The sequence below is a fragment of the Erithacus rubecula genome (assembly GCF_903797595.1).
Source record: "Erithacus rubecula genome assembly, chromosome: 6".
NCBI classification, from domain to species: Eukaryota; Metazoa; Chordata; class Aves; order Passeriformes; family Muscicapidae; genus Erithacus; species Erithacus rubecula.
In genome coordinates this window covers 32,562,911-32,587,256 of record NC_136688.1, presented here as the reverse complement: position 1 = coordinate 32,587,256, position 24,346 = coordinate 32,562,911, and the positions used below count along the sequence as shown (strand labels likewise).

At 36.0% G+C, this 24,346-nt stretch overlaps 1 protein-coding gene across 5 annotated transcripts in view; it reads left to right on the top strand.

The window, feature by feature from the left end:
* STXBP6 (syntaxin binding protein 6) overlaps positions 1-24,346 on the top strand; it is an 88,231-nt gene that overhangs the window by 42,311 nt on the left and 21,574 nt on the right. Inside the window, exon 2 of one of the 5 annotated variants that reach the window (XM_079308116.1) lies at positions 10,860-10,960. The exons of the other annotated variants lie outside the window; for them this stretch is intronic. Within the exon in view, the coding sequence (XP_079164242.1) occupies positions 10,891-10,960 (70 nt within the window). The 5' untranslated portion in view covers positions 10,860-10,890. The remainder of the gene's footprint in view (positions 1-10,859; positions 10,961-24,346) is intronic. 5 annotated transcript variants of the gene reach the window in all.

Below are 24,346 nucleotides of genomic sequence, written 5' to 3'. Positions count from 1 at the left end.
AGAGGGGGTACTTAAACACTGGAATGGACTGCTCAGGGTAGTGGTGGAGTTACTATCCCTGGAGGTGCTCAAGAGAAATGACCAGATGTGTCACTTAGTGCCAGGGCATAGCTGACACAGTGATGTTCAGTCAGAGTTGGTCTTAATGATCTGAGGTGTTCTCCAATCTAAATCATTTTCTGACTCTATGGGCACTTTCAGTTTTTTAAAACAATGTGTCAATACACAGAATTTCTGTTACTAATGTTGCTTTCAATTCTATTCACGTTTGATCTCTTTAAATTGCACTTCCTTCTGCCTCAACCAGACATAAACTCCTTGGAAAGATTTCCAAAATCTCAAATGAGATATCTTGGAAAAATAAGAAAGGAAAAAATGTGAGCAAAATAAAGATGTTGAAAACTTGATGGGAAATGTGAGGCATTAGGGCAGTTTAGTCTGTCATATGTAAATTTGCAGTAATTAAAAGGAGTAACTTCAATATTCATAAATACAAAGGCAGTTTTGATGCAGCACGTTTTTATGCATAAAACAAATTGGTTTTAAAATTATAGACTAGAAGTAGTACACTGGGAGCTGCTTGTTGCTCCATTCATCATAGAGGAAGTTTGATGAGATTAGTAGCTGGACTTTGTGGTCTTTTTCATGGAGGAAAATTATGTGAAAATTGGGAAAATTACTATACAAAGAAGTTATTTTGCAGACCCCCTCACTCCCCTCCATGTTCAGAAGAGAATGTGGGCTCTGTAGAGCTTTTTCTATTTATTGTAATTACTTGTGCTGGGTAGGTTTGCATTCCTCAAGATCTGGCAGCACCTTACATCAGTGGCAATGATGTGTTTCAGTGCCATGTTTTGCCCAGAGCGTGGCAGATGCTTGCATCAAGTTTAATGCCAGGTTAAAATGTTTGAATGTCGTGTTGTCTTTGGAAACTATTTGTTCATTCTTTGTCCAAGTGAGGCTTTTGGCAAGGTTTGTTGCTATCTTGTATATGATAAAAATGCAGAGCTGTAAAGTAAAGCTCTACTTAACAAATTTCCATGGTAGCTCTCCCTTCAAGTACAGCAACCAAATGCATAAGACCTGTGTGAGTATCCCCTAATTGCTACCCTTGGCAGAAGATATTCCTGTGGTACCATAACAGCTAAAGATGCTGTGTTTTGCTTTGCACTAGGATTCATTCTGAACAGTTTTCTTAGTTGTTGTAGGGATGGAGTGTAGTATGTATAATACCCTGACTCACTGCATTATGGATTGCTGAACATGAATCATACTGGGCAGAAAACATCTGGAATGTTCCCCTGACATTGCATGTGAGAGCATTCCTGTTGATTGCTGTATAGTTCTGCTCTTAGAAGTAATATCACCTTGTGAACAAAACCAAAAGTTCTTTCTCTCTGACCAGTGCATACTATATTACAGACTCTTTTAGCATATAAACAGACTCTTTTAGCATATAAACATCATATTAAAATCTTACCCTTTTATAATACTCTAAGCTGCATGAGTCAAATCCTGTAAGCTGTCACTGTACATCTGGCCTTTACATACTGTACTTTTGAATAATTTTCAGTGCAGAGCAGCATGTAAGAAGTACTTAACAAAGGAACTGCTAGGCTGATTAGAATACTACATCAAGCTTTTCTATCATTAGGTAGATTTTATTGTTGCCTTGACAAAGAAAAAGATGAATAATGCAGTTCTGATGTCTAAATATTTTCAGTTTGGGACTTTTATTCTGTAAATAATAATTTTAAAGCTAGTTAAATTGAAAAAGAACAGATCAGAAATTATGCTTGATTTTCTGGTGTGTTTTGCCTTTATCCCTCAGTTTATGTGAACTGCTGCCATGGGAGCTCATATACTAATCAAATAGCAAATATATACCAATTTCCAAAATACCAATCAAATAGCAAAACACACTTGAAAAGCACAATATGGAGGGAATTACTCAATGAACTAAGTCTGTCAGATCTTTCCTCACTGTTGATATCTGAAAGTTTCAGACTGTTACAATAAAAACAAACTTATATTCTCATGTATGCATGTATGTCTGCTACTGTGAACAAGTACTCTGCATTTACAGCAGGCATTGTTTTTCCTCCAGTATACTTATATTTAGATTTTTAGTAACTTGTTTTTGTACTCTGATTATGCATATCCTAACAAGAAGGAAAAAACAACATATGAAGGGTGGGGAGGCTGAGAGAATATAAACTATGCAAAGTTTTGTTGGCCTTGTATCAGGGAGGAGCCTACCCATTAGTCCAAGTTAAAACAATCTCTAGTAACTGTTTAGCTGGAACAACTTCATAGAGAAAGTCTGGCACACCCAGTCAGCTGAATTTCTGATCATTAGAGCTCAGCAGCATACAGTAACTCTCAGTAGCCTCAGGGAATGACAAGTTAAAACCCTACAAACTCTTTAACGTTGCTATTTTAAAGAAAACTTCATTTGGGTGAAATTTTTAGGGGCTGAGTCTGAAAAAACTTTTTAACATTGTGGAACCTGCTTGTCAGACAGTGAAATTCCTTAGGCATTTTTAGTCCCTAATTCTAAACAGTTACTGGAAAATTACTTTAAGCTTTTCATTCTCCTTTCATATTGTCTGCTTAGACCCATCTTCAGAGGACAGGCTCAGCTGGAAGGGAAGCTGCAATGTAAACATCTTGCTGGATGAAATAACTAGTAAATGCTTTTTGTGGATAATATGATATCAGTGCCTGCTGGGATAGTTTTCTTAAATCTGTGCTTCATGTCACTCTGTGGAACACGGTAGTAATGGTAAGAGTAGTTTTCTGTGCCTGAATCAATGACTTGGAAGGAAACAGAACTATTAAAAGAACATTCTCTTACTTCTAGCAAGAGAAGTGTTTGCAACATATATTTAAAGCATTTACACAAAGTATGCTTTTGCTGATGAGGCAAAAAAAACTGGAAGCTGAAATAAACAAGAGCTTTCAATCTCCAGACAGTATATTTATTCACTTGCATTAATGACAGATTGCTAAAGAAAACTTGGCTGCTCAAGTGCCTGGGAATATCTAAAGTTGTGTCTAAAATAACATCTAAAATACTATCTTAGAAGATTGTAAGCGGCTGAAATTTGTTGAATTTGCTTCAAAAGAAAACAACTTCTAGTAGAAAATTCTTAAAAGTTCTGGAATAATTTCTGTTTTGCTTTTTTTTTTGTACTCACATATCATGATTTATTTTAATAGTTTTCTTAGATATAGCACACATAAGTTTTCCATACAAAGACTCAAAGAATCCTTCAGCTGTACCATTTGAGGGAATGTCTTTTTGTACCCAGTGTTCAATCTATAATGAAAGGTAGCTGGGAAGCAAAAATTGTCTTTAACTATGGGGAGAACATAGAATAGATTGAGGAGATGCTTTGAAATTTGTTAGGAACTGGGAAAAGAGAGGGTTTTTACAGTGACATTAGGAGGAGTCTAAACTGATAAACCACTGTATATATTGACTGGTAAAGCTATTAATGTTTTGTTAATTTGCACTCCTAAATATTATTATTTTTTTAATTTAAATTTAAAAATATGTTTTGCTGTCGTCTCCTATTTTCCCCTGACCTCCTAGAGATTAAAAAAAAAAAAATAAGCAAGTTTGCCTTTGGATTTTGTGTTGTACTTTGGAAGTGTTGAATTACATTATCATTTAGGTTGGGAAAGATCTCTAAGATCATTGAGTCCAACCTTGACCAGTCATCACCTTGTCAGCTAATTGTAGCACTAAGTACCATGTCCAGTCATTTTTTCACACCTCCAGGCATGTGTTCTGTGATCTGTGTTCATGTCATTTTTAACCAAAAGTGAGGTTGGTTTGTGTTCTAGCTAGAACCTGATGTAACCTAATAAAATATTTTTGTGCTTAGGTCAAATAGCTTTTTTCTGGCCAGGGAGAAGGGTCAGGAGGGGAACAGCAGAACAGAAAGAATCAACAAGTGCAACTACACAAGCTGGTTGAACCACATACTTCTCTGCCTCTGATGATGTGTTGGGACATGATATTGCCATTTTGCAAGTTAGGGCTTTCAGTCTGTTCTGAGATACTGTAATGGTTGTGAGTGTGATCCATGTCATGAGAAACAACTTCTCATTAATGGCTCTAATTGCCTTTTAAATATGATAAAAATGTTTCCTTGTTTAATCGTTTTTCAGGCCTGATGTTGCACTAATCAAGAGAATGGCAGAACAGCCCAGGATGGAAGGGTCTTAAAATAATCATTTGGTCCAGCCTTTATTTGTTAAATAATACACTAAAAGAAATAGTGTGTAGTGAGGCACTGGTGTTGTTCAGACAGTCTGCTGGAATTATCCAGAGCAGCAGCCTAAACAAGAACTTGTATCAAGAATAGTTTTAACTATTCATTGAGGTAGGCTGCACAGTCTCAAAGACTTAAATGACCAGAGGTGTACTACTGTTTTGGACTCAAAATTTAATGATGTGTAGAAAATCTTGTAAAAATTTACATGTATTACATGTAGCAGTGACTATCCACTGCTCTGCTTTTTCTATTTTGTTTATCCATAACCCATGGTTTCTCCCTGTTTCAGCTCAGTCACTTTAAAGGACTTCATATGGTTCTCATGTATGCTGAATGTGGACCTGTTAAAACAGTATTTCTTTTTTTCCATTTGCTTTTTTCTCTCTTTAAAAAACATCTGCAAAATTTAGAACAATCAACTTGGTTTCATAATGTCTTTCCCCTTTTTGCATATCTGTAATGCCTTTAGAAGATGGGGAAAAATGTTTGAAATTCCCTCTTTCTGTGAGTAGCTCCTATTTTAAAACAAACCAGTTGTGGAAATTTTTTTTTTAATCATCCAATTTGTGGAAGTTTTACTTTGGCAAGTTTTCTGTTTGTTACTTCAAAAATATTCCTTTTCTTTATGATAAATTAATTCTATTATTTAGCCATGGCTGTTGCCTCTTGGAGAAGTCTGTCACTAAACATAGTTGCTTCACTTCAAGTTAATTCTTGTTTTAATTTTGCGCACTTCCTTCCTGAATGTGAATATTCACTGGTGACAAGCCATTGTCCACTTGTCGCTATTTCTGCTTAACTCGATCTCCAGCTGTCCAGCTCTGTGCAAGAATCTATCCTCTTTGAAACAAAACATAACACCAATCCTCCTCTGCTTATGCCAACTTCTGTTCCTAACACATACTAGTGATGTTGCTGATTGTTAACCACATGTGATTATTCCATGCCCTTTTATCTTCCTGCTCTTTTTAAATAATCCACCTTCTGGCTTCACCATCTTGCAGTCAAGCTCTTAATTTTCAAAACCTCGTCTGCTCTTTTGGACCATATTTTTGTTTTTCTTTGTTTTTCCTTTTGTTTCTAGAATCCAGCTGCAGCTGTAAACCCAGGCTTCCTCTATGCCATGTCTGTGAAAATTTGATGTGCTATCACTTGGCTTCATGCCATCACTTGGAGTGCATAATTCCGATTTCTTATTTTCCCTGAATACTTTGTCTGGCCTTCATTTGGATGTTTGCTGTTTGTGGAGGTTTTTGTTTTGTGAATTCTATGTTTTATTAGTGATTGTCTAATAGGAAATCACAAAGTATTAAGTTGATTTGTGTAGTATTTGATTAAAGCAATCCTATCAGTTGCTTGTCAGCTCTGTGGAGGAAGTTTCTGCACATAACTGAAGGGCAGAGAAACTGTTCCTAAAAAATGTTTGGATTGTTTTTGGCCACAGTGGTTTTAAAACTATTTGAAAAAAGTAAGAAGCTCACAGAATAGTGAAGAAATAATGATTACTAGAGCAGCCTTGTGTTGCTGTGTTTTTGTCTGTTAATGAGTGTTCATTAGAGCACATTTATAGGGATGGAGTGCTGGAAACAATTGTGTTGCATTCTTTTAAATGTTTGACATTCAGCTGTAAACTCCTGTGACAGCTAGTTGTGCTCTGGCTTCCTTTCCACCTGTTCAAGGGCATTACTCCCCTCTAGGAAAGCTTTTTGGCTTTACTGTTCATGCTTCATTCTCTTTTGCCTATTAATCTCAATGAAAAGAGAATTTATGGCCTCGTCAGCTTTTTTTGTCCTCCACAAATACTGTCACAGATAACAAATAGTCTATTATATTGTCCATGTGTTGAGGCTTAACTAAACATGGGAGAGGGGAATACAAATTGATTTCAACATATACACTTTCATATGTTTTAAAATTAGCTTTGGACCTAGTTCCTCTGTTTGTTAATGCAAATTTCTCACAGCATTTTTTGCAAAAGAATGCAGATAAAAATTCAGTAATATGGTGACTTTATTTTTTTCTCATAAAATACTTTATCTCCCAGAGTGGAACATGTTAATAACACAGTTTGTCAAACATCTGCATGTATATAGAAAATATAATGGAAGAAATAAAAATTATTGGAGCTTTAAAGTGCTGCCTAAGCAGACAATTTAATTTAAATCATAACAGGAATGCATCAATTTAAGACCTGATATTAAAATTGTTTTCCTAACTATAGAAATGTTTTTTAAAGCATGGGGTTTGGTTTTTTTTGAGGATATTACAAGCATCTCAAGAACTGGATGGAGTAGATATTCAGAAAATTCTGAAAATTTTATATAGGCACATGCAACTTTGTCAATCTATTTCATGACTATGTGCTTTATCTGTCAAAGCAATATGACTCAGAGTACACTTAGAATTTCCTAGAATAGGAGTAACTTGACTGACATGTCTTTTATTTTGAGATGTTATTTTTACTGAATCAGTAGTTTCATAATCTAGTTATCAATATTCCTGAAACAAAGGCAGCTACCACCAAGTTGCTAAGTGACTATAAGCTTGCATAAGGGGTAATTAGTACTGTGAAGAAAAGGAGTAGACTGCCCACTTCTGATGTTTCCAGTATAAATCTAATTCTTGTCTAGCTTTTCAGGTTCATCCTTTGACACTGATGTGGCTGCTATTTGTATAGAATTTAGTTTTATCTGACTGGATAGTGAATACCAAAAGCTACATGTTGCAAGAGCCCTCAAATCATAGTGTAGTTGATTGCCTTTCCACAAGGTGTAGCACTTCCTTATTACCCTAAGTGTTGGCTAGTGCATAGTTTCATTTTTTAAAGCAAGTGGAAGCAGAATCTTTGAGGTGCAGATGCCTGGAAGTGTCAGGGACTACTGATGCCATGTGAGCAAGGTGTGCTCAGTGCAATGTGCAGCCTGCATCATAAGGGTGCAGCTTGTGACTCCTCAGCTCACACCTGCTCTCTGGCCACATCTTTTTAAGCATTGAATCATCAGCCACAGGTGAGTGAGGCTCAGAACTCTGGGGCACGTGTTCATAGATTTGGTATTTTAGCTTTTTCTGGTCATTGTATTGAAATGGAATCTGGATTAAGGGACTAACCAGCGTAAATTAATATGTGCCACAAAGAAAATCATTCACTGGAAGTGATGATGGCTGCAGAACATCCAAAATGTGGTTAAGCAAGGTGTCAAGGTGCCAATTCTGGGCATTTCAAACGTCATGAGAATCTGCAGGAGTTTCTTCACCAGTATAATACAGTGTAAAAAGAATGATCAGTAGAAGTAGTAGCAGTAATAAATGAGCTTGCATTCTTTTCTGTGTTGACAGTGATGGATTGAAGAAGCAAACTGAGGCATGTAAAAGATGGTTGATGTAAAAAACTGATGTTTATCAAAAAATGCAAACCATGTGTTGGTAAGGCTTAGGATCTGGAAGGGGTCATAATATTTGAGTGGGAAAATGTGTTTCTTATGGACATCTGTAAAGGATTGGGTGTACTTTGAAAGGAAATGCACAGTGATGTCATGTGCTAGTCCTTTTCATATGTGCACCTTTGGGATTGTTTTGTTTCTCTGAAGCACAGAGGATGTTCCAAACTGATTTTGTCTTCCCCCTCTTTTGGGTTGTACCAGTAAATGCTTGATGTACAATTGATTACAACAAGAGTGTAATCTGTAAAACCTCAGTCTGTGTTAGCACTTTCATAATGTAGTAATAAAATGTAATGGTTTTCAGCTTATGCATTTCTGGGGTTTTTTTTAACTCTGCAGGGTCATTCATATGATAATCAGTTTTGTTTGTATTACATATTCTGTAGGATCTCTGTGGGTAGCATTGTGTAACCTTTCAAAATGCAGCTGCTGCTATGTTATTGAATCCTTTTCATTATGTATTCATTACAGAAGGATAAATAAAAATAGATTTAATAACAATGGCAAGAGAAATCTATTGCAGTCTGGGATATACATATGCAATTTGTATAGTCTTGTGCTTCTTCATTTTGTGTTCAGTTATAAAAGTTCATAGTCATTAGTATACCAAGAATCTGATGTATAGTTTCTTAAATTAAATCTCAGGCTGGCTTTCAAGGGATGAAAGGATGAGTTGGTAGAGTGTGAGATTCCTATTAAAACTAACTGATTAGTATACTATATTGGCAAAGGAAAGCCCTGAAAGAGATATAAATCTGAGAGGGATTGTAGTACATACAGGATAAGATTCTGATTTGAAAGTAATATGTAAAAAATATTTGCTACTTAGGGTATAAGGATTTTTTGCTTGTTCATGGAAAATCTTAAAAGTGCAAGAGCTACCCCTCATGCAAAACACTGCCCATAGTACATTTTATAATTTCTCAGGATACAACCCCTTCTGAGACTTGTTTGACATAGGAGTTGGTCTGAACTGTGTGTATGGAAGGGTAAGGAATTCCAGGAACTTGAAGTAGATGTTGAGATGGCTGATTTTTCTGAAACAGCTGCAAGCAGGAGTGGAGAATAACTTAGCCTAATATCAGTATATTTCTACTCCAGGTACTTGTACTAGCTAATGTTATTCCAGGCCTTGGGCTTTTGAGTCCATGTTTACTTGCTTTATTGAGGGAAGTACATGCAACTCTGAAAGCTCTTTATCTTTCTCAGTGAAGTAGTACATGAGTGAGATTTTTGTCATTTTGAGGACTGCAGACATTCTTAAGCAGAATTCGTGTGCTTATGCATGGAATTTTTAGACAAATAGGTATGAAAGAGCACACATTGGTGTTTCTCAGGATCCTGTTATGTAGCTCAAGCTCCTAGTCTCACCAGTGCAACTAATTGTGTAGGGAAACTTGTAAATGTTAAAAGTCTTGATCTTGTGTGTAGGAAAGTCATTGAGGTAGAAAAAGGGAAGGATGGATCTGAGGAAACCTGAACACTGGGCAGGTCTGTTGCTAAGATTTATTTTCAGCTTTCTGGCATTTGACTTGGTTTATTAAGAAAATCCTGAAATAAAAGCTTTGTTTGATAATGTTAAAATAATTGATCTGCAATAGATCACAGATATGTAAGTAGAATTGTGTGTTAGGATTTGGGTATCCCGAGGAGTTGTGGATGCCCCATCCCTGAAAGTGCTCAAGACCAGGTTGGATGGGACTTGGGGCAACGTGATCTAGCCTGTCCATAGCAGAGGGAAATGGAACTAGATGATCTTTATGGTCTCTTACAATCTAAACCATTCTAAAATTCTGTTAACTAAATGTGAATGTATTTGTGTTTTAATTTGATTTTCCAGAGTAGGTGCTTTATCTGCTTCCTCTGATTTGTAATTAAATATATCTGGTGGATCCCTTTCAGGCATATGTGAAATACAGAATCTTAAGCAACTTCATAAAGCCATGTGTTGCATTCCTATCTGAAAGCAGTATCTCTAGCAATAATCCTCAGTATTGCTTCAATATTACTATGGGTAAATTGGGTGAATTTAGTAATATCTCCAGTGGTATTGTACTGGTAGTGGTAAGGGTTTCGTTATCTGTTTCACGCTGTCTTTTTTTTGTAACTGTTACAACCAAGTTGTAATTGGCAGTTCTGCCATGGGAAAGTGCACTTAGTGCTCTATTGTCAGTGGTTTTGTTAAGGAGAGAAGTGTCTGGCTAATCTTAGCAGTAAAAGATAAGATAGTTGTAAAACATGAACAAAATTCACATGCTGGTTATTTTAATGGCATCACATTGGGCTACATTGTTTGATGAATTGGAAAGTGGATGGGTACTAAGGCAAGAAGAGTTATTCTGTAGTTGCATTTATAAAAATGAAGGAATTGAGTTGCTCAGTAATAACTTCATATTTGACTGTTTGCTGAAAGATATAGACCCCTTTTTTAAATCTTGTATATTAAACTGTCATAATTTCAGATAGTCATTTGGTAAAATAATTAAATGTCAGAGTACAGAGTTCAAGTTATACATAGCATCTTGCAAAGTATTATAGGAACAGGTCAAGAAACTATTTTAAACTAGTATGGTCTGTTTTCTGTATGAAAGTTACTTACTGTGGTATAACTTCTGACATCTTCATAGCTTCTTGCTCAAGCTGCTAAGTATTGTGGGGTTTTTGCTTTTTTTCCTCTTGAAATAGTTTTAGGCAAGTGTTAAATCAACAGGTAGAACAGTTTGAACCAGAACTTACAAAACATTAGATTAGAAGAAAGTCTGTTCTCCAAATTGATGTTTGTCTAATATTTAGTCAGCTCTTATCTAGCCTAGTGGGGACTAACATAATCCAAGTCATGAAAGACAAGGAATTAGCTCAATAATGTACTGGGGGATGTGTCAGAATGAAAAAAATACACAGAACAAAACAGAAACAAAAACCACACAAAGTGAAAACAAGAAATACAGGTCTGAAAGGAATCTGCAAACAAGTCCTTCAGCATAAGTCATTACTTTTATTTTTTTTACCATTCTGTCCCTCTCCAATGGCACTTCAGTTTGTGCAGTCATATTGCTGAACCAGGTCAGGAACTGATTCAACTGAAAAATATTTTTCTTTTCCTGTGTTCTTTTCCATCCTGCTCACTCTGCAGTCTGGTTCCACCTGTGACTGAAAGCCATGGCATGGGACAGAGTGAAAGCCAAGGCAATGGGAGGAGGCACCTGACAGCAGTACCTGATTTATGCCATAGAGGTACCAAACTTCTGACCATGACCTCTGCTGCCTCTGCTCTGTCACTCTTGTTTGGTGCTGGAACACATCCTGAATAAATTGATTCCATGCATTTCTCCAAAGCTGTATTTGAATTTATTGAGACCAAATGGTGTCTTCATAAACAAGCTATGCATTTATTAAAAGTAAATAAAAATATTGTGTTAATAGTCAAAACAGGAACAAAGTGAAATTCACAAGGCTGGTGTACTATGCAAGGGTTTTCCTGAGCAGCAGCTAGTGGTGTTACCTTACTGCTTGCTTCAAATGTGCTTCCCCACTTATACTAAAACAGTAATTTTCATAGGCTCCTCTTGATGAATCAGTTATATATACTAGGATATACTCTCAGAGGAAGCTGAGTGACATGACAGCCCATTACATGAAGGATATGTTCACAAGCAGCCCAGTGTTCTCAGCAACAGAATTAACAACTGACAACCCAAATAAGGATTCTGGTTCAGTCACCAAAGCCTCAGAGATGGCTAGCCCATTGTAAAGAGGATATCTGACTTAAGGCATTTATTTATACCAGATTTATGTGAAATATGTGATTTATTTCCTCAAATTATGGTACTTTATTTGCCAATGATCAGAGATTTACTAAGTATCAACATTGTTGATAGTCTGAAATCTTCATTTTTATATGCCTTGCAATTAAATAACATAATGTCATGTATTGGAAAAATAGATGTATAAGATATCCTTATCCTTATCTTTCTAAGGGGAAATGTTGATTCTGATTGACAGCATCAGGTGAGTTGGAGAGAACATATGGAATTATTTTTCCTGTCACATTCTAATCCTTGTGAGTATTTTATGGTGGGATATCCAAAGGACTGCTTCTTTCTACAGCAGAAGTATTGCATCAGATAACACCCTTTTTCATGGAAGTACAGTACTCGTGGGTGTGTTCCCATGGCTGGGAAGATGTATGGTGACCTTTCTACAAGGTCTTTTTAAAATAAAATTAATAACTCTTATGTCTGGATAATTTGACCAACACAAAAGTATGAAATGTTTCTTCCCCTTTTTTAACTCCCTTTTTAAATGCCTGGTATGTAAAGGTGTTGTTGCTGTAAAACATCACTTGGCTGATGATGCATTCCAGCTCTCCTTAAGATAAATTGATGTGGTTTAATTATTTGCTTTAAAGTTATCTGATCCTGATTGTATTATTTTACCTTTTGTAGTCATATTCAATAGCTGTTAATCAGGGAATGTTCCAGCCTAATTTGGCACATAAAATACAACTGAAGCAGACATCCCTTTAAAATCCCTTAGATAATTTACTATTCCCATGGTATTGTCCAGTGATCTATGAGCTTTTGTACACTATTGAGATCCTTCTTTTAAAAGTCTGTTCATCATTACTTCTGCATCATGCTGCTGACTTTGACTAGGGAAAGCAAGGCATTAAGATGAAGACCTTCAAATGGGATAAGGCTGCTCTGCTCCCTTTCCCTGTAATTTTAGTCCTTGTATCCTTTTAGTCCAATTGCCTTTGCTTTCTTTCCATGATGTAGTTTCTATAGCTATATTCTGGATCACATTCAACTTCTTGTGTTGGCAGTCTTTGCAATTATACCACATTCAGTAAATCTCTGAAAAGGCTAAATTGACTTCTAAAGAGCCTTTTGAAGGCCTCATTACCATCATTTTTTGTCCTGACATGCTAATAGGGACACACCCCTGCACTTCTAGCAGTGCCAAATTATTAAGTACTTGAATACCTGTCCCTATAGCATCTAAATTTTCTAGGATAGTGCTCATTTCTTTTAGTATCAAATAGCATATTCTGTGTAGCTGTGATAGTCTGTAGCAACCAAGAGCTGGGATGCAGGTGTGTTTGCTTAAGAACTGTTAAACCAGCTGATGCTGCAGTGTACTGCTTGTACATAGCTGTCTCTAGCAGACAAAACCTCTTTGAGACTCATAGGTAATCTTGTGGGTTTTAAGATTTTAGTTCATGTAAGAGAAAATAATTTCAGTTTTCTCAAGCTTGGGAGGACAGAAAGGTTCAGTGAGCATCTCTTGCTGATGCCATGGGAGATTTTGCAAGCAAATATTATGAACAGCTCTTGCAGTAGTTAGGCAAACCAAATGATAGGTACTAATTACTGTGTCCCAGGGGTTCTCAGGTGAGGATTATGAGAATTCATGTCTCATTTACTGTTTCATGAACAGAGACAAGTTTTGAAAGACAAGTTGTTGCTTCTTGAAAAGCCAGTGACAGAAAAAGTGCCGAGTAAGGAAGAACTCAAATAGGAATAGTGTAATGATTTCAATATGTAATTTTAATTAAATTTTTTGAGTTGCCAAAAGATCATGTGAAAAGATGAAATGGGGAATTAAACCCCTAAAGTGAGGGGTCTGATTCTTGTTCTTTTATTTATGTATTTTGGGGTGAAGCACAACTTTGGCTTTAGTAGACAACATCTTACCTAGCAGCAGAATGCTGTTCTGAGTGAGTGTAAGCTGAAATGGCTGTATTTGCAATGAGTCACTAACTGGGAATAACTACCAGATGAAGAAGGTAGTGGAAATTAGTATTTGTGAAAAAATGCAAAGTTTCTCATTAAGGGAATTAGCCTGTAGGGTGGGCTGAAGGGTTTTTTCTCCCTTCCCCTACCCCCATTTTTGAGGTGTTATGTCTAACTGCTACAATTAATGTGTACGTAGGTAAAAAAGTTGTTTAATACTGATAATTGTTTAAAACTTGTGGTTTTAGGAAATTTCTCTTTAATTTCACTCTAGAACAACTTATATGATGTGATAGCTTTATTGCTACAGTCTTGAGATTTGGAAATATCCAACTGATTTTCCAACCTTCACTGGGAGACAGGGTCAGACCTGCACAAATTATAGCTGTTGACAATATGCTTGTATTGTAAATTCTTCAAAGCTGTGAAAGCATGTCTTTAGAGTGTGAAGCAAACCTTGTGTGTTTAACTACACAGATTTTTGCATTTTTGTTTCAATCATTTTTTAAATTTTTATTGTGTCTCCAACTTATAACTAATCTGAAATTTATTTATTCAGTAAGGTTCTAGTATGCAAAAGAAAGCAAAATAAAAGGTTGAATAAGTTTGTCTTTGCAGAGACAAATTTATGATTGTTATTGCTCCTATGGAAAAATAGTAAATGTATGTTTGCCTCTAACAGAAATTCTTCAGCAACCATTCTGTTTAATTTTTTTATTTTCTAAGGAATTCAGTAAATACTATGAGTTTTCTAGAAGGAAAAGGTCTGGAAGTGTACTATATTTTCTTGGTGGGTAGAGGACAGAGAAACCAGGTATAAAGACACTACATTTGAATTACCTCTGTCTCCTTAAGATGTGCTTATCTGAAAGAAACAAAACATGTAATTAATTCATTGTTTAGAGGTTATTTGTATAAAAAAAAAAGATTCCTTGAATTGAGAGACCCAACCACAAAATATAAATCTCAATAATAAAGTAGGTCTTGATGCAATGTCATGAGTTCTTCCAGGCTGAACAAATCAAAGCAGTTATTTATTACTGAGGCAGGACACAGTTTGTCACTGCATGGATGAAATTGTACTCAATTTATACAAACAAAAATACTAGCCTTAGGCCATGTGTATAGGACAGTGGCCTGGGGCTGTTTTCTCCTGAAACATTGGGCAGAGACATGAAGCTCTGATGCAGTTCTCTCTTGATATCTGAGCCTGGCTGGCTGGGAAATGGTATGGAAGAGAACCATTAGGAGAAAATAGATTGTGACAAAGCTCCTTGTCTGTTCTCTTTTTATCTTGACTTCAGAAGATTGTCATACCGTTGTTGCAGTGCTCTGATAGGAAAGGGAGGTGTTACAAGTCTGAGCTGTGCAGACAGCAGTGGTGTGTAATACAAATGTGCAGCTCTAGGCATTGAGGAACAGTGATAGATGGGCTGCACTCCTGCATCTCCCAGTCCCACTCCCTGAAACTGTGTGGAGCTGAGCCCAGTAAATAACCTCTGATATGAAATGAGGCTTTTACTGGCTCATACCAGCATGCTTTAGACCTCTACAGTGTTTTTTTTCACTGCTCAGCATTTTCCTTTAGCCACATTGAGTGCATCTTTGTCAGATAGCCATTATTTAATCTTTTCTTCATTTTATATTTCTTTCCTTTTTAGTATTGGATAATAGATTCTGTTGAAATGGTCAGTGATTCCTTTTGAAATCGATGATAGCACAGTCTTTACAAACATTTTTATTCATTTATTTGGTTTAGTGTTTCTTTTTTTGCTTCTAAGCTTGAACTTTTTAAGTGGAGTTATATGGATTTGTTGCTGTGGTACCAATAATGCCTTGTTCATAAAAGATTCAGCAGTATAGGCTGAGCTTCCAGGCTAGAGTAGTCACTCTTGAGTTTGTAAAATTGTGTCTGCATGAGAAAACGTTATTGTATAAGAATATTAATTAAAGGGTTGTGTTTTTTTTTTTCTTAACTAGGTGGGAGTAGTCTTTAATAGAGTTGCACTGAGAAAAGAAGCCTCTGATTGTGACTGTGCAGTCCTAGTAAGTTCTTTAACCATGGCAAGGGGAGGAGAGGAGCAGGGGGCAAAGGAAGCACAGATAATTCAGTATTAAATTCACTATATTTAGAAAGAACATACAATGGTGTTAGAATATAGAAGATTATATGTTTCAAGATAAGATATGCATTTTTCATAATTTTTGGCATAACTTCAAAAATATGTATCCTCGATAAAAATGCAAAAAAAAAATCAAACACCTCTAAATTGAGATGACTGGGACAAGGTGCAGATGAGAACAGTCTAAAACCTCTTTACTAGAAATAGCCATTCTTTGGCTTTTATGTGAGTCACTATTCTCTAAAGTAAGTCCTGTTTCAACATTTCAAGTGGCATTTAGGCATTAAAAACTAGAAATAGATTGCTTGTAATACTTACATTTATTTACTAAATATCCTGTTACACTGTTCCTCAGGACTTTTTTTTTATAAATTTGAGGATTCTTGACAAATCTTAAACAGCATTCACTGGAACTGCTAATGACACTGAATTTACTTTTTGCTTTGGCTGAATTTTGTTTTTCTTTTGCTTCTTTAGCTATAAAACATCCAATCTTAAGTCCTCAGTGTAGACAGTCATAAAGGATTGGTATTGATTGAATCAGTTGATGAGAGGGTATAAAGGCCATGTGTGTAAATTAGGATTGGACTGGGACTTGTACTTCTTGACAACTTGTTGACCAGCTGGACAGGTCACATAATATATCATAATCTGTGAAGAGGGACTTCATGTCTTCTGTCTTCAGTAAATGGTAAAATTCTCAGTAAAATGGGGTATCTTTAGTTAAGTCAGTTTTGCTTTTAATATATTGATAGATACACCAGCCATCCACGGCATGACTGGAAGCTAAGGGGGCATCTCTGGTGTCTCAAGTTCTGACTGCTCAGTGTCCTAGATAGTGAAACTGCTTTAAATATTTGAGATTATGGATCTTTCTGGTCCAGATTTTCTGTATGTTTCCTGCCTGTTCTTTGGACATTTTTTCCTCCTTTCATAGTCTTTCAAACCATTACATTTTTCTGCTTCAAAATATAGTCGTAACCTTTTAAATGTAGGACAAATCCGGATCTGAGGAACACCTCTTCCTTTTTCTTTCCACCTGCTTTTAATTTGGCTGTAAAAATAAAAGTATTACTAATACACAAATTCTGCAAAAGAAAATAATTGTTTTTTTCCCTCTCAAGGGCTTTTATTGGTGTATTGTATCTAGGAACACTATGGTTATTTCTTTAAAATAAGAATTCTTCCCTCAATGTAAGTTTCCTTTACCTTATCCTTTGTGTACTGTTGACTCATTTATACTTTCACTGGCTTTTTTCTGGAAGGAAATTGTTCCAATATAGTCAGGCAAAACACACACTTTCAAATAATTCATATACTTACCTACTTGGGCAGATAAAATCCTATTGTTCAGGCTCTTCAAAACAAAAAAAAACAAGCACTAGTGCTTTTAACAGACGTGGGTTTATGGGTTCATGGCAGTTTTTTGATTTGGATTGGATTTTTTTTGGTAATTGGCACTTGGTAGAATGAAATTGGAACATCCACCTGTAGCAGTAGCTTCGACTGTTGACATTTACAGATTACAGACAAAATTAATTCAGTCTACACAGACTTGTTAAGTAATGCTTCAATATTGACCTGGAAGTCAAAACAAAACTTTTAAGTGTTTCCAAATTGAAATATATTTTCTCTTTTGGCTTCATATCACATTTCAGCTGTACCTTTAGGTACCTCCCAGCTGATATATTTCTGGTGGTTTTATTGATTTGGGGATATGTGTACGTGTGTGTTTCAGTTTCTTCATAACCTTCAGTGGTCGAAGTCTGGCAGACTTTTTTAGTTGCTTGTAATGAGATTTCGATGTTTTCATACCATTTGAGTATGTGAAGGGCTCTCTAGAATTTTCTCCTACAGTCTGTTACAAGTGTATACACTGCCATTCTGACTCAGGCCATTGTATATCAAAAGCTGGGAATTTTTTCTTGAATGGCTATAATAGTCCCTTCTTGCATCTGCTCATGGAAAATATTTTTTTAGTAGCAGTCTCATCTGCTGTATTTTAGGTCATTGATTCATTGCAAAATCAAGAAAACCACAATTTTTTTAACTTTAAAAGCTCCAGTAAACCCTCTACCCTATTACAACAGGATTCTCTTAGAATGTAGGGTTTTAAAAGTCATTGACCAGTTTGTTTAAGAGCCTGAAGCCTCTCAAGTTGTCTAAGCAAGCTTAGAAATGGAGCACTAGTTGTTAAATACCAGGCTCTTTTTATGAGTTACTGAGTAACAAATTCAGGTTTTAATTTTCCAGAGCCTCTTCCTGCCTCTCAGGACACTTGCTGTGAAGTTCAAACATTGTTTTCAGGCTGCTGAGGTAATTCCTAGCGTACTCTCTCCTGCGGATGCACATCTGTTAACTTGTATGGAATTATGCCAAATCCTCTCAAGCTCACAAGTACTTTTGTGGTACTGATTTTAATTGGTTCCTCACAGTTTCAGGTGCTGAAGTGACCAGAATGTGGTAAAAGGACAAGCCACACATGTATTCATTATGGTCTGTACCTTGAGCCTTGATTTCTGAGCTGAATTGAAGTGAGATTTTTCTGCAGTGTGCATAAATGCTTACAAGGTGGTTTTGAAATATCCTGTTCAACAAAGTCTGTAGGATTCTGCCTTCCTTTTAAGGAAAAGAGTGCAAAGAAATTGAAGGTATAAATGATCCAGACAAATAGAGTGAAGTGAGATTCTCAATCACCAAATACTCTCTGATTAAGAGACAAGGTTCTATCATACTAATAGAGAATGCTCTAGATCAGGATCAGCTGAGAGGTCCCTGATGAAGATTTTGGTCTATGAGTTGTGGGCAATTTGTCATTCTTCCCTGGGACCTGGCTGGAATATCTATTATCTTTGCCTACAGTAACCCTGTTTTGATAGATCTGAGAACCATGCTGTCCTCTCATCTAGGTTTTAACTAAAAACATACACACGATAAATCTGCTGGTTTTGACTAGAAATATCATTTTGAGTCCTCAAATGCAGCTGACTGTCTGCAGGAAAAAGGAGGTGGGAAAAGTTTGAAAGTTGGCTGCTTTGCAATATAAAGTAGTAAAAGGCAATTCAAACAAAACCTGGAAGTTCAGTCATCATTCTGGAAGTGAAAATGTGTTTAATAAGATTCCTTTCCAGATATTTACAGTTAAGCAGTAGCTTTCTCTCTGGTGACAAAATGAAGTCTGCCATTCTTGCCACTATTACCTACATTTGTCTATATAACTGCCACTATGAAAAGCAGTTGCTTTGATATCAGTAATTTAAACTATATTGCTATAGTATTTGAAGAATAATTTAAGCAATTTATTAATTTAAACCTGAAAAGTTTATATACTTGTAGCTTTAAAATTTTGATAGAAAAGAAAGATGAGTTTTCTGTAATGGATATGCATGATGGGGACTTCAGGTGTTTGAATAGTCATAAAATCTGTTTTAAGGACAAGTATTTACGTGGATCTGTGAAAAATAAATAGGGGAAAAACCAACAGGCAAGGCACTCTGCCTCTAAGCAGCAGTTTTTATTAATACAGTCATGTTGGAAAGCATACAGGCTCTCACTTCAGGCTTATAACACTTCCTGGTGTCATTGGCATGAACAAAAAAAATAAGTATTTTTTTCATTGCAGCTCAAAGCAGCAGTTTTGTTTTGGTTTTGTTTTTTTTTTTTTAATTTAAAGTCACCAGAACATTCTTTTGTCTAGTTCTTTATCTTGGGAAGATATAGCACAGATCTTAACCTGAGTTTCCAGGTTGACTGATTTTGCAATACTTGATTTTTATTTTTTTTTTCTTTTACTATTCAACAGATAAACATGACTCGCATGTAGAAAGAAAATTATTTCTTATATAAAACTACATTTTGAACAATATATGAATATATGTCAATTAACAGAGAGGATTTTCATACATTTTTATCCTGAAGCATGATGCTGGCAAGTTGTTACAGGCAGTAGAGCTGATTTAAGCAGACAGATGATGCATATTGTTATCTGAACTATTGGGAAGGGCTGTGGGAAAACTGGTTGGCATGTGTTTAGACTTTAGAGGAGTAGGTTGCCTCTTTTGTATCTGAAAGCTTCTCTTTTTTCCAGTTTGATGTCAAAACATTGTGCTGTGCCCAAAGAAGCAGAAGGAATCAATGTTTGGTTACACTGCTATGTATTTAGGGCCACTTACATCCTTGTGTCCTATTTGGCAAGTGGAGAAGGTGGGACTGTGCTGTTTGTCCCTGCTTTCAGCTCCTTAGATCCCAGATGGTGAGAAAGCAGCACTGTCAAATCAAGGAAAAAGGAAATATGGGCCAAAGTAGGAGATGCCATTCTGAGAAGTCAAGCCTCAACTTATGAACATTTTGACACCTGGCAAGACATGACCAGCAAGCGGGAATTCAAACCTGCCCCAGTTTTAGCTGGTTTTGTTTATTTTCAGTGAGGCTAGCTGTCTTTTGCTGCAAACTCATCCTTTCTTTTCTCTGTACTTAAAAAAACAAAAGAAGAATATTCCTGGTTGTGGCAACATAAATCTGAGATCTTTTTACCGCAGTCTTAGAGCATCCCTTTAGGATCTTAATTGAGGTCTAAGAAGTGTGGCAGGGGGTAATAGTTGGACAACAGCAGTGGGAAGGCTCAAAGTTATAGAATTAATTCAGACTGCAAATTAGATCAGTATTACTTGAAACTATTCTGATAAAACATGGAAAACTACAGATTTTGGTGCTCAAACTCAAAGCTGGAATTGATAGGTGGCAAAGCTCACAACTAAAGCAGACTGGAAATAGTTTTCCTAAAATTCACATGGTATTCTAAGCCACTTTCATGTATCTGGATCTTATTCCTCACTACCTAAATGAGTGAGAATACACTTGTTTGTTCCATCTTAATTCTCAGCTTATTTTTTCTGATTGTTAGAAAATTACTGTAGGAAAATTTGGAAGTTACTTGCCAGGACCATACTTTGGGAACTATGTGACCTGAACTGTAGTAGCTTGAACTACCTTATAGCCTTGCAGAACAGAATAATACAAACTTCTACTATCATAAGGGTTAAGGAGGTGTGTTGTTTTGTGTCCTTTTCCCTGCTTTTTCCTTTCCTTGCTTTGGGAAGAAAACAGGGAGAATAAGATTTTGAAATGGGGGGAAACAATTGTAAGGTTGTCTTAGTGACAGAAGGAAGAACTTCTTGTGTTAGAGGAATTGACCTAGATATCTTTTCTTGCCTTTTGCTTTGGAATTACCTAGGTGAGAATAGCAAATGGGGCTAGTCCTCATGGATACCTGAATGTCTTTTCTTTGAGCCTTTGTACTTCAACATTTGAAAGAAAACTCAAGAAATATTTTTTTCTCAAACTTTTGGGACATTTCTACAAGGTACTTGTGCTTTGTCCTCTGAATTAAAAAGCAGCTGGACAAAGACACAAAAAAGTTACCAAACCTCACAGTGTCTTCCATCATAAATTGCTGTAGCTGATTTCTCACACATTTTCTTACTTCACCAATAACTGTACATTGCTTAAAAATGAAATCTTATTTCCATCTATGACACACAGAAATGCAGTATGAACCTACCATTTATTGATAGGTTTCAAATAAACTTATTTTGTCCACACTGTTACAGCTTCTTATTTTGAAGGCAGTTTTAAAATATGGCAAAACAAACAAAAAACCCACTTAAAATTGAAGCATAGCTTAAAATTTGTCTTTTATTAAGATACATAATGATTATGTAAGATATTAGCAAAAATACTTAAATGATTTGTCAGAGAGAGGGAATGTGTCTAGGTGTATGTAATTGCTTCCACATTTCTTCGTTTTTTTAGAAAATACTTTTTACATGTTTGCAAGATAACTCCCACTCATTGGCTGGTGAAGTGCTTTAGCTTTTTAAGCAGCTAGTGAGAATGGTTTTCCCAGCTGCCAAAGGGTTTCTCAGAGTTACAGTGACTGCCATATTACTGTCAAGCTGTCATGGACTAAGTGATGGCTTTAAAGCGTGTTTGGTGGGTTCATGAATAGCTGGTTTTTTTGAATGCTAAAGAAATGCTAGCTGTTTCCTAAAATACTAAGACACAAAAGGTGAAATGCAGCTCGATCTGTTTGGCTGTGCACAGTAATCATGTGTGGGAGATGTAAAAGCAGAACTGCTGTTTTCCCAACAGGATTGCATCATTTAGCTTAAGACTGAATTTCTGCCTGAGGCGATGACATACCCAAGATCCTTGTAGGTTCCTCCATAGAAGAGTAGCCCTCTTGGCCTCTCCTAGAGTTATGTGGTGTATGATACAGAAACAATCATCTAATCAAGATGCTTTTATAGTCATCTAATAGACATTTTTGGGAGGTGATGAAGTTTGGAAATATAATGTGAATCTTGCACTGCAGTATAGAGCATTAATGGCTCCAAATGAAGACAAAGCTGCTGTACATTGATTATTAAAAGTGCTCCATAGAGAAGTCTGGAGAAGTAGATTTTGGATATGTCAAATCAACCAGTTTCTGGAGATGCTGAGATGCTTAGTGTTTAAATATCATCTGTAAAATTTGATATTCTTACCTTGGAAGATGTAATACCCCCTGTTTTCAAGAGCGCTTGAACGTATGTCATGTAGAGGCCTTCAGAACAATAAGAAGTTTGCTGTATTAAAGTTTAATTTATACATGTCATGATTGGTTATCCATGGGACACTGATGGGGAAAAACAAATGTTTGATCACACAATCTGCCAAATGCTTCCTAGTTCCAAACACTTTGTTTTGCAGAGCTGCTAGCATTGATTATATGTGTGACTTACCTATAGTATGCATGATTTTTGCTTTTTAATATATAGATCATTTAGCAGTAAGTAGATCATTGCCCATTTTGCATGGAAAGAGAATAATCCACAGGCCATAAAAGTTGAACCACTGTTAAATAGCCTTCAATTAGTATACTGCTTTGTAGAAGATAAGTGAAACTTGGTCTAGTATGATGCTGTAAAGTGTTTCGAACTGGTCACTGGAGTGAAAAAACACATGAATACCTACAAAGAATAAATTTAGACAAGACAGGCTCATAAACTTTACAGCTTTTGGGGTTGTTTCCCACTCAGTACTGTGCATATTTGAAGTAGAAACAGAACCTGTGTATACCCTGTGTGTGTAGGTAGGTTTCCTGACACCTCTGCTTTATCGGGACTGTTAACATTTGGATGCATGAGCCATGGAGCAAGCAATGAATCTTTAATACTAATCTCACTTCTTAGTAACAGCAGTCTTTGCATTTCTGCAGTTGTTCTGGTCTCATTTTGTTGCTGCCTTTCTATACTACATTGATCTTCTGTGTTGTTACTATTGGATGTGATTCTCAGTCATGTACTTCACTGTGCACCGGTTTGGCTCTCAGTGCTTCCACTGACAATGAGATTTCTGGCAATTTGTTTACTACATTCTTGTCAATAGGCTGATCAGTATACAGAGTCCAGCTGTGCTTTCTATTCCAAGGTAGGTTCTTAAAAACTAATATCTGCCTTGTGGAATTCTAGTATCCCTTCTTTCTTTTTTTTTTCTTTTTTTTTTTTTTTTTTTTTTTTTTATTGCCCTTACTGAAATTTCCTTGAAATGATTTTCTGTTTATCCAGTTCAGTTCTCATAAGGGTGTCTGAATTTTCACAGACACACACAGAAGTGAAAACATCTAAATCTGAGATACTGAGAAGAGCTTTTCATATTAATCTGTTTTTTGCTAATCTATTCCAAAGTGCATTTAACGTCAAGACACTGGTTTGGGTGTTTTAAAATTTTCATCTTATGGACCAATATTAACTTTTTAGCTTCATGGAATGATAAAATATCACAGTATTTACTTGCTGTTTAACTGTGTCCCTGGGTGCAGAGGTGCATGCGTCATGCATTTTCAGAGTGGGAAGTCTCTTACTTTTCCTGGTTATTTGGGCAAATGGGGTGCACAAAAATAAGCAATCTTGCTGTTTAAGTCTTGATTATTTTAGAAGCTTTCTTTAACTGCCAGTATCTAAAAGCAGAGAAAAGCAACTTTTCCAATAATACTCTTATTTGGCAGACCATATGGGTAAAATTATTTTTGGAAAGAGTTTAAGTAGAAAAAAAAATAGATGACACACCAGCTTTAGTAGATTATGCTATACAATGATTATACAAATTATTTCTTCACAGAAAGTGGAAGTGTGTTTGGGAATGACTTAACATGCAGCAACAGATAAGTAGCATGTAAATTTGACTACAGAAAGTGTCTAAAGCTGCTTATAGAACTCCATGGAGTTATACTAATTAGGAGAATATTTGTTTAGAGAAAACATCTAATTCAGGAAGTCAATTTTCCTGCTGTTGAGAAGTTAGCCTTATTAAGTACTCTTTGAAAACCCAATTCTGACTTAATGATTCACTAATTGGAGCATTATATTTCCTTTTTTGTTCTTTCACAAAATCAGAGCAGTCATCTTTGTGGTTGTTAACACACATTTGGTTTATAATAAGTAATATTTTTATTCATGGTTGGTATTTGTGGGGAGGTATCAAGCAAACTTTAGTTCCTTAATTCTTATACCTGTGTTTTTCACAGGCTGTTGTCTGACTTGATGGATTTACAGTGTAGTAAGTGTGTGTACCTGTGTCTCCTGACTGCCAGTCAAATGTCACAAATGGTGGTGGTGTTATACAAGCATGACCTACATGTGCCATGCTGGGAAAAGGCTGGAAAAATTGTTCTGTTGGTTTGTTGTTTTTTTTTTTTCAATCAGCAATATGAAATTCAGTCT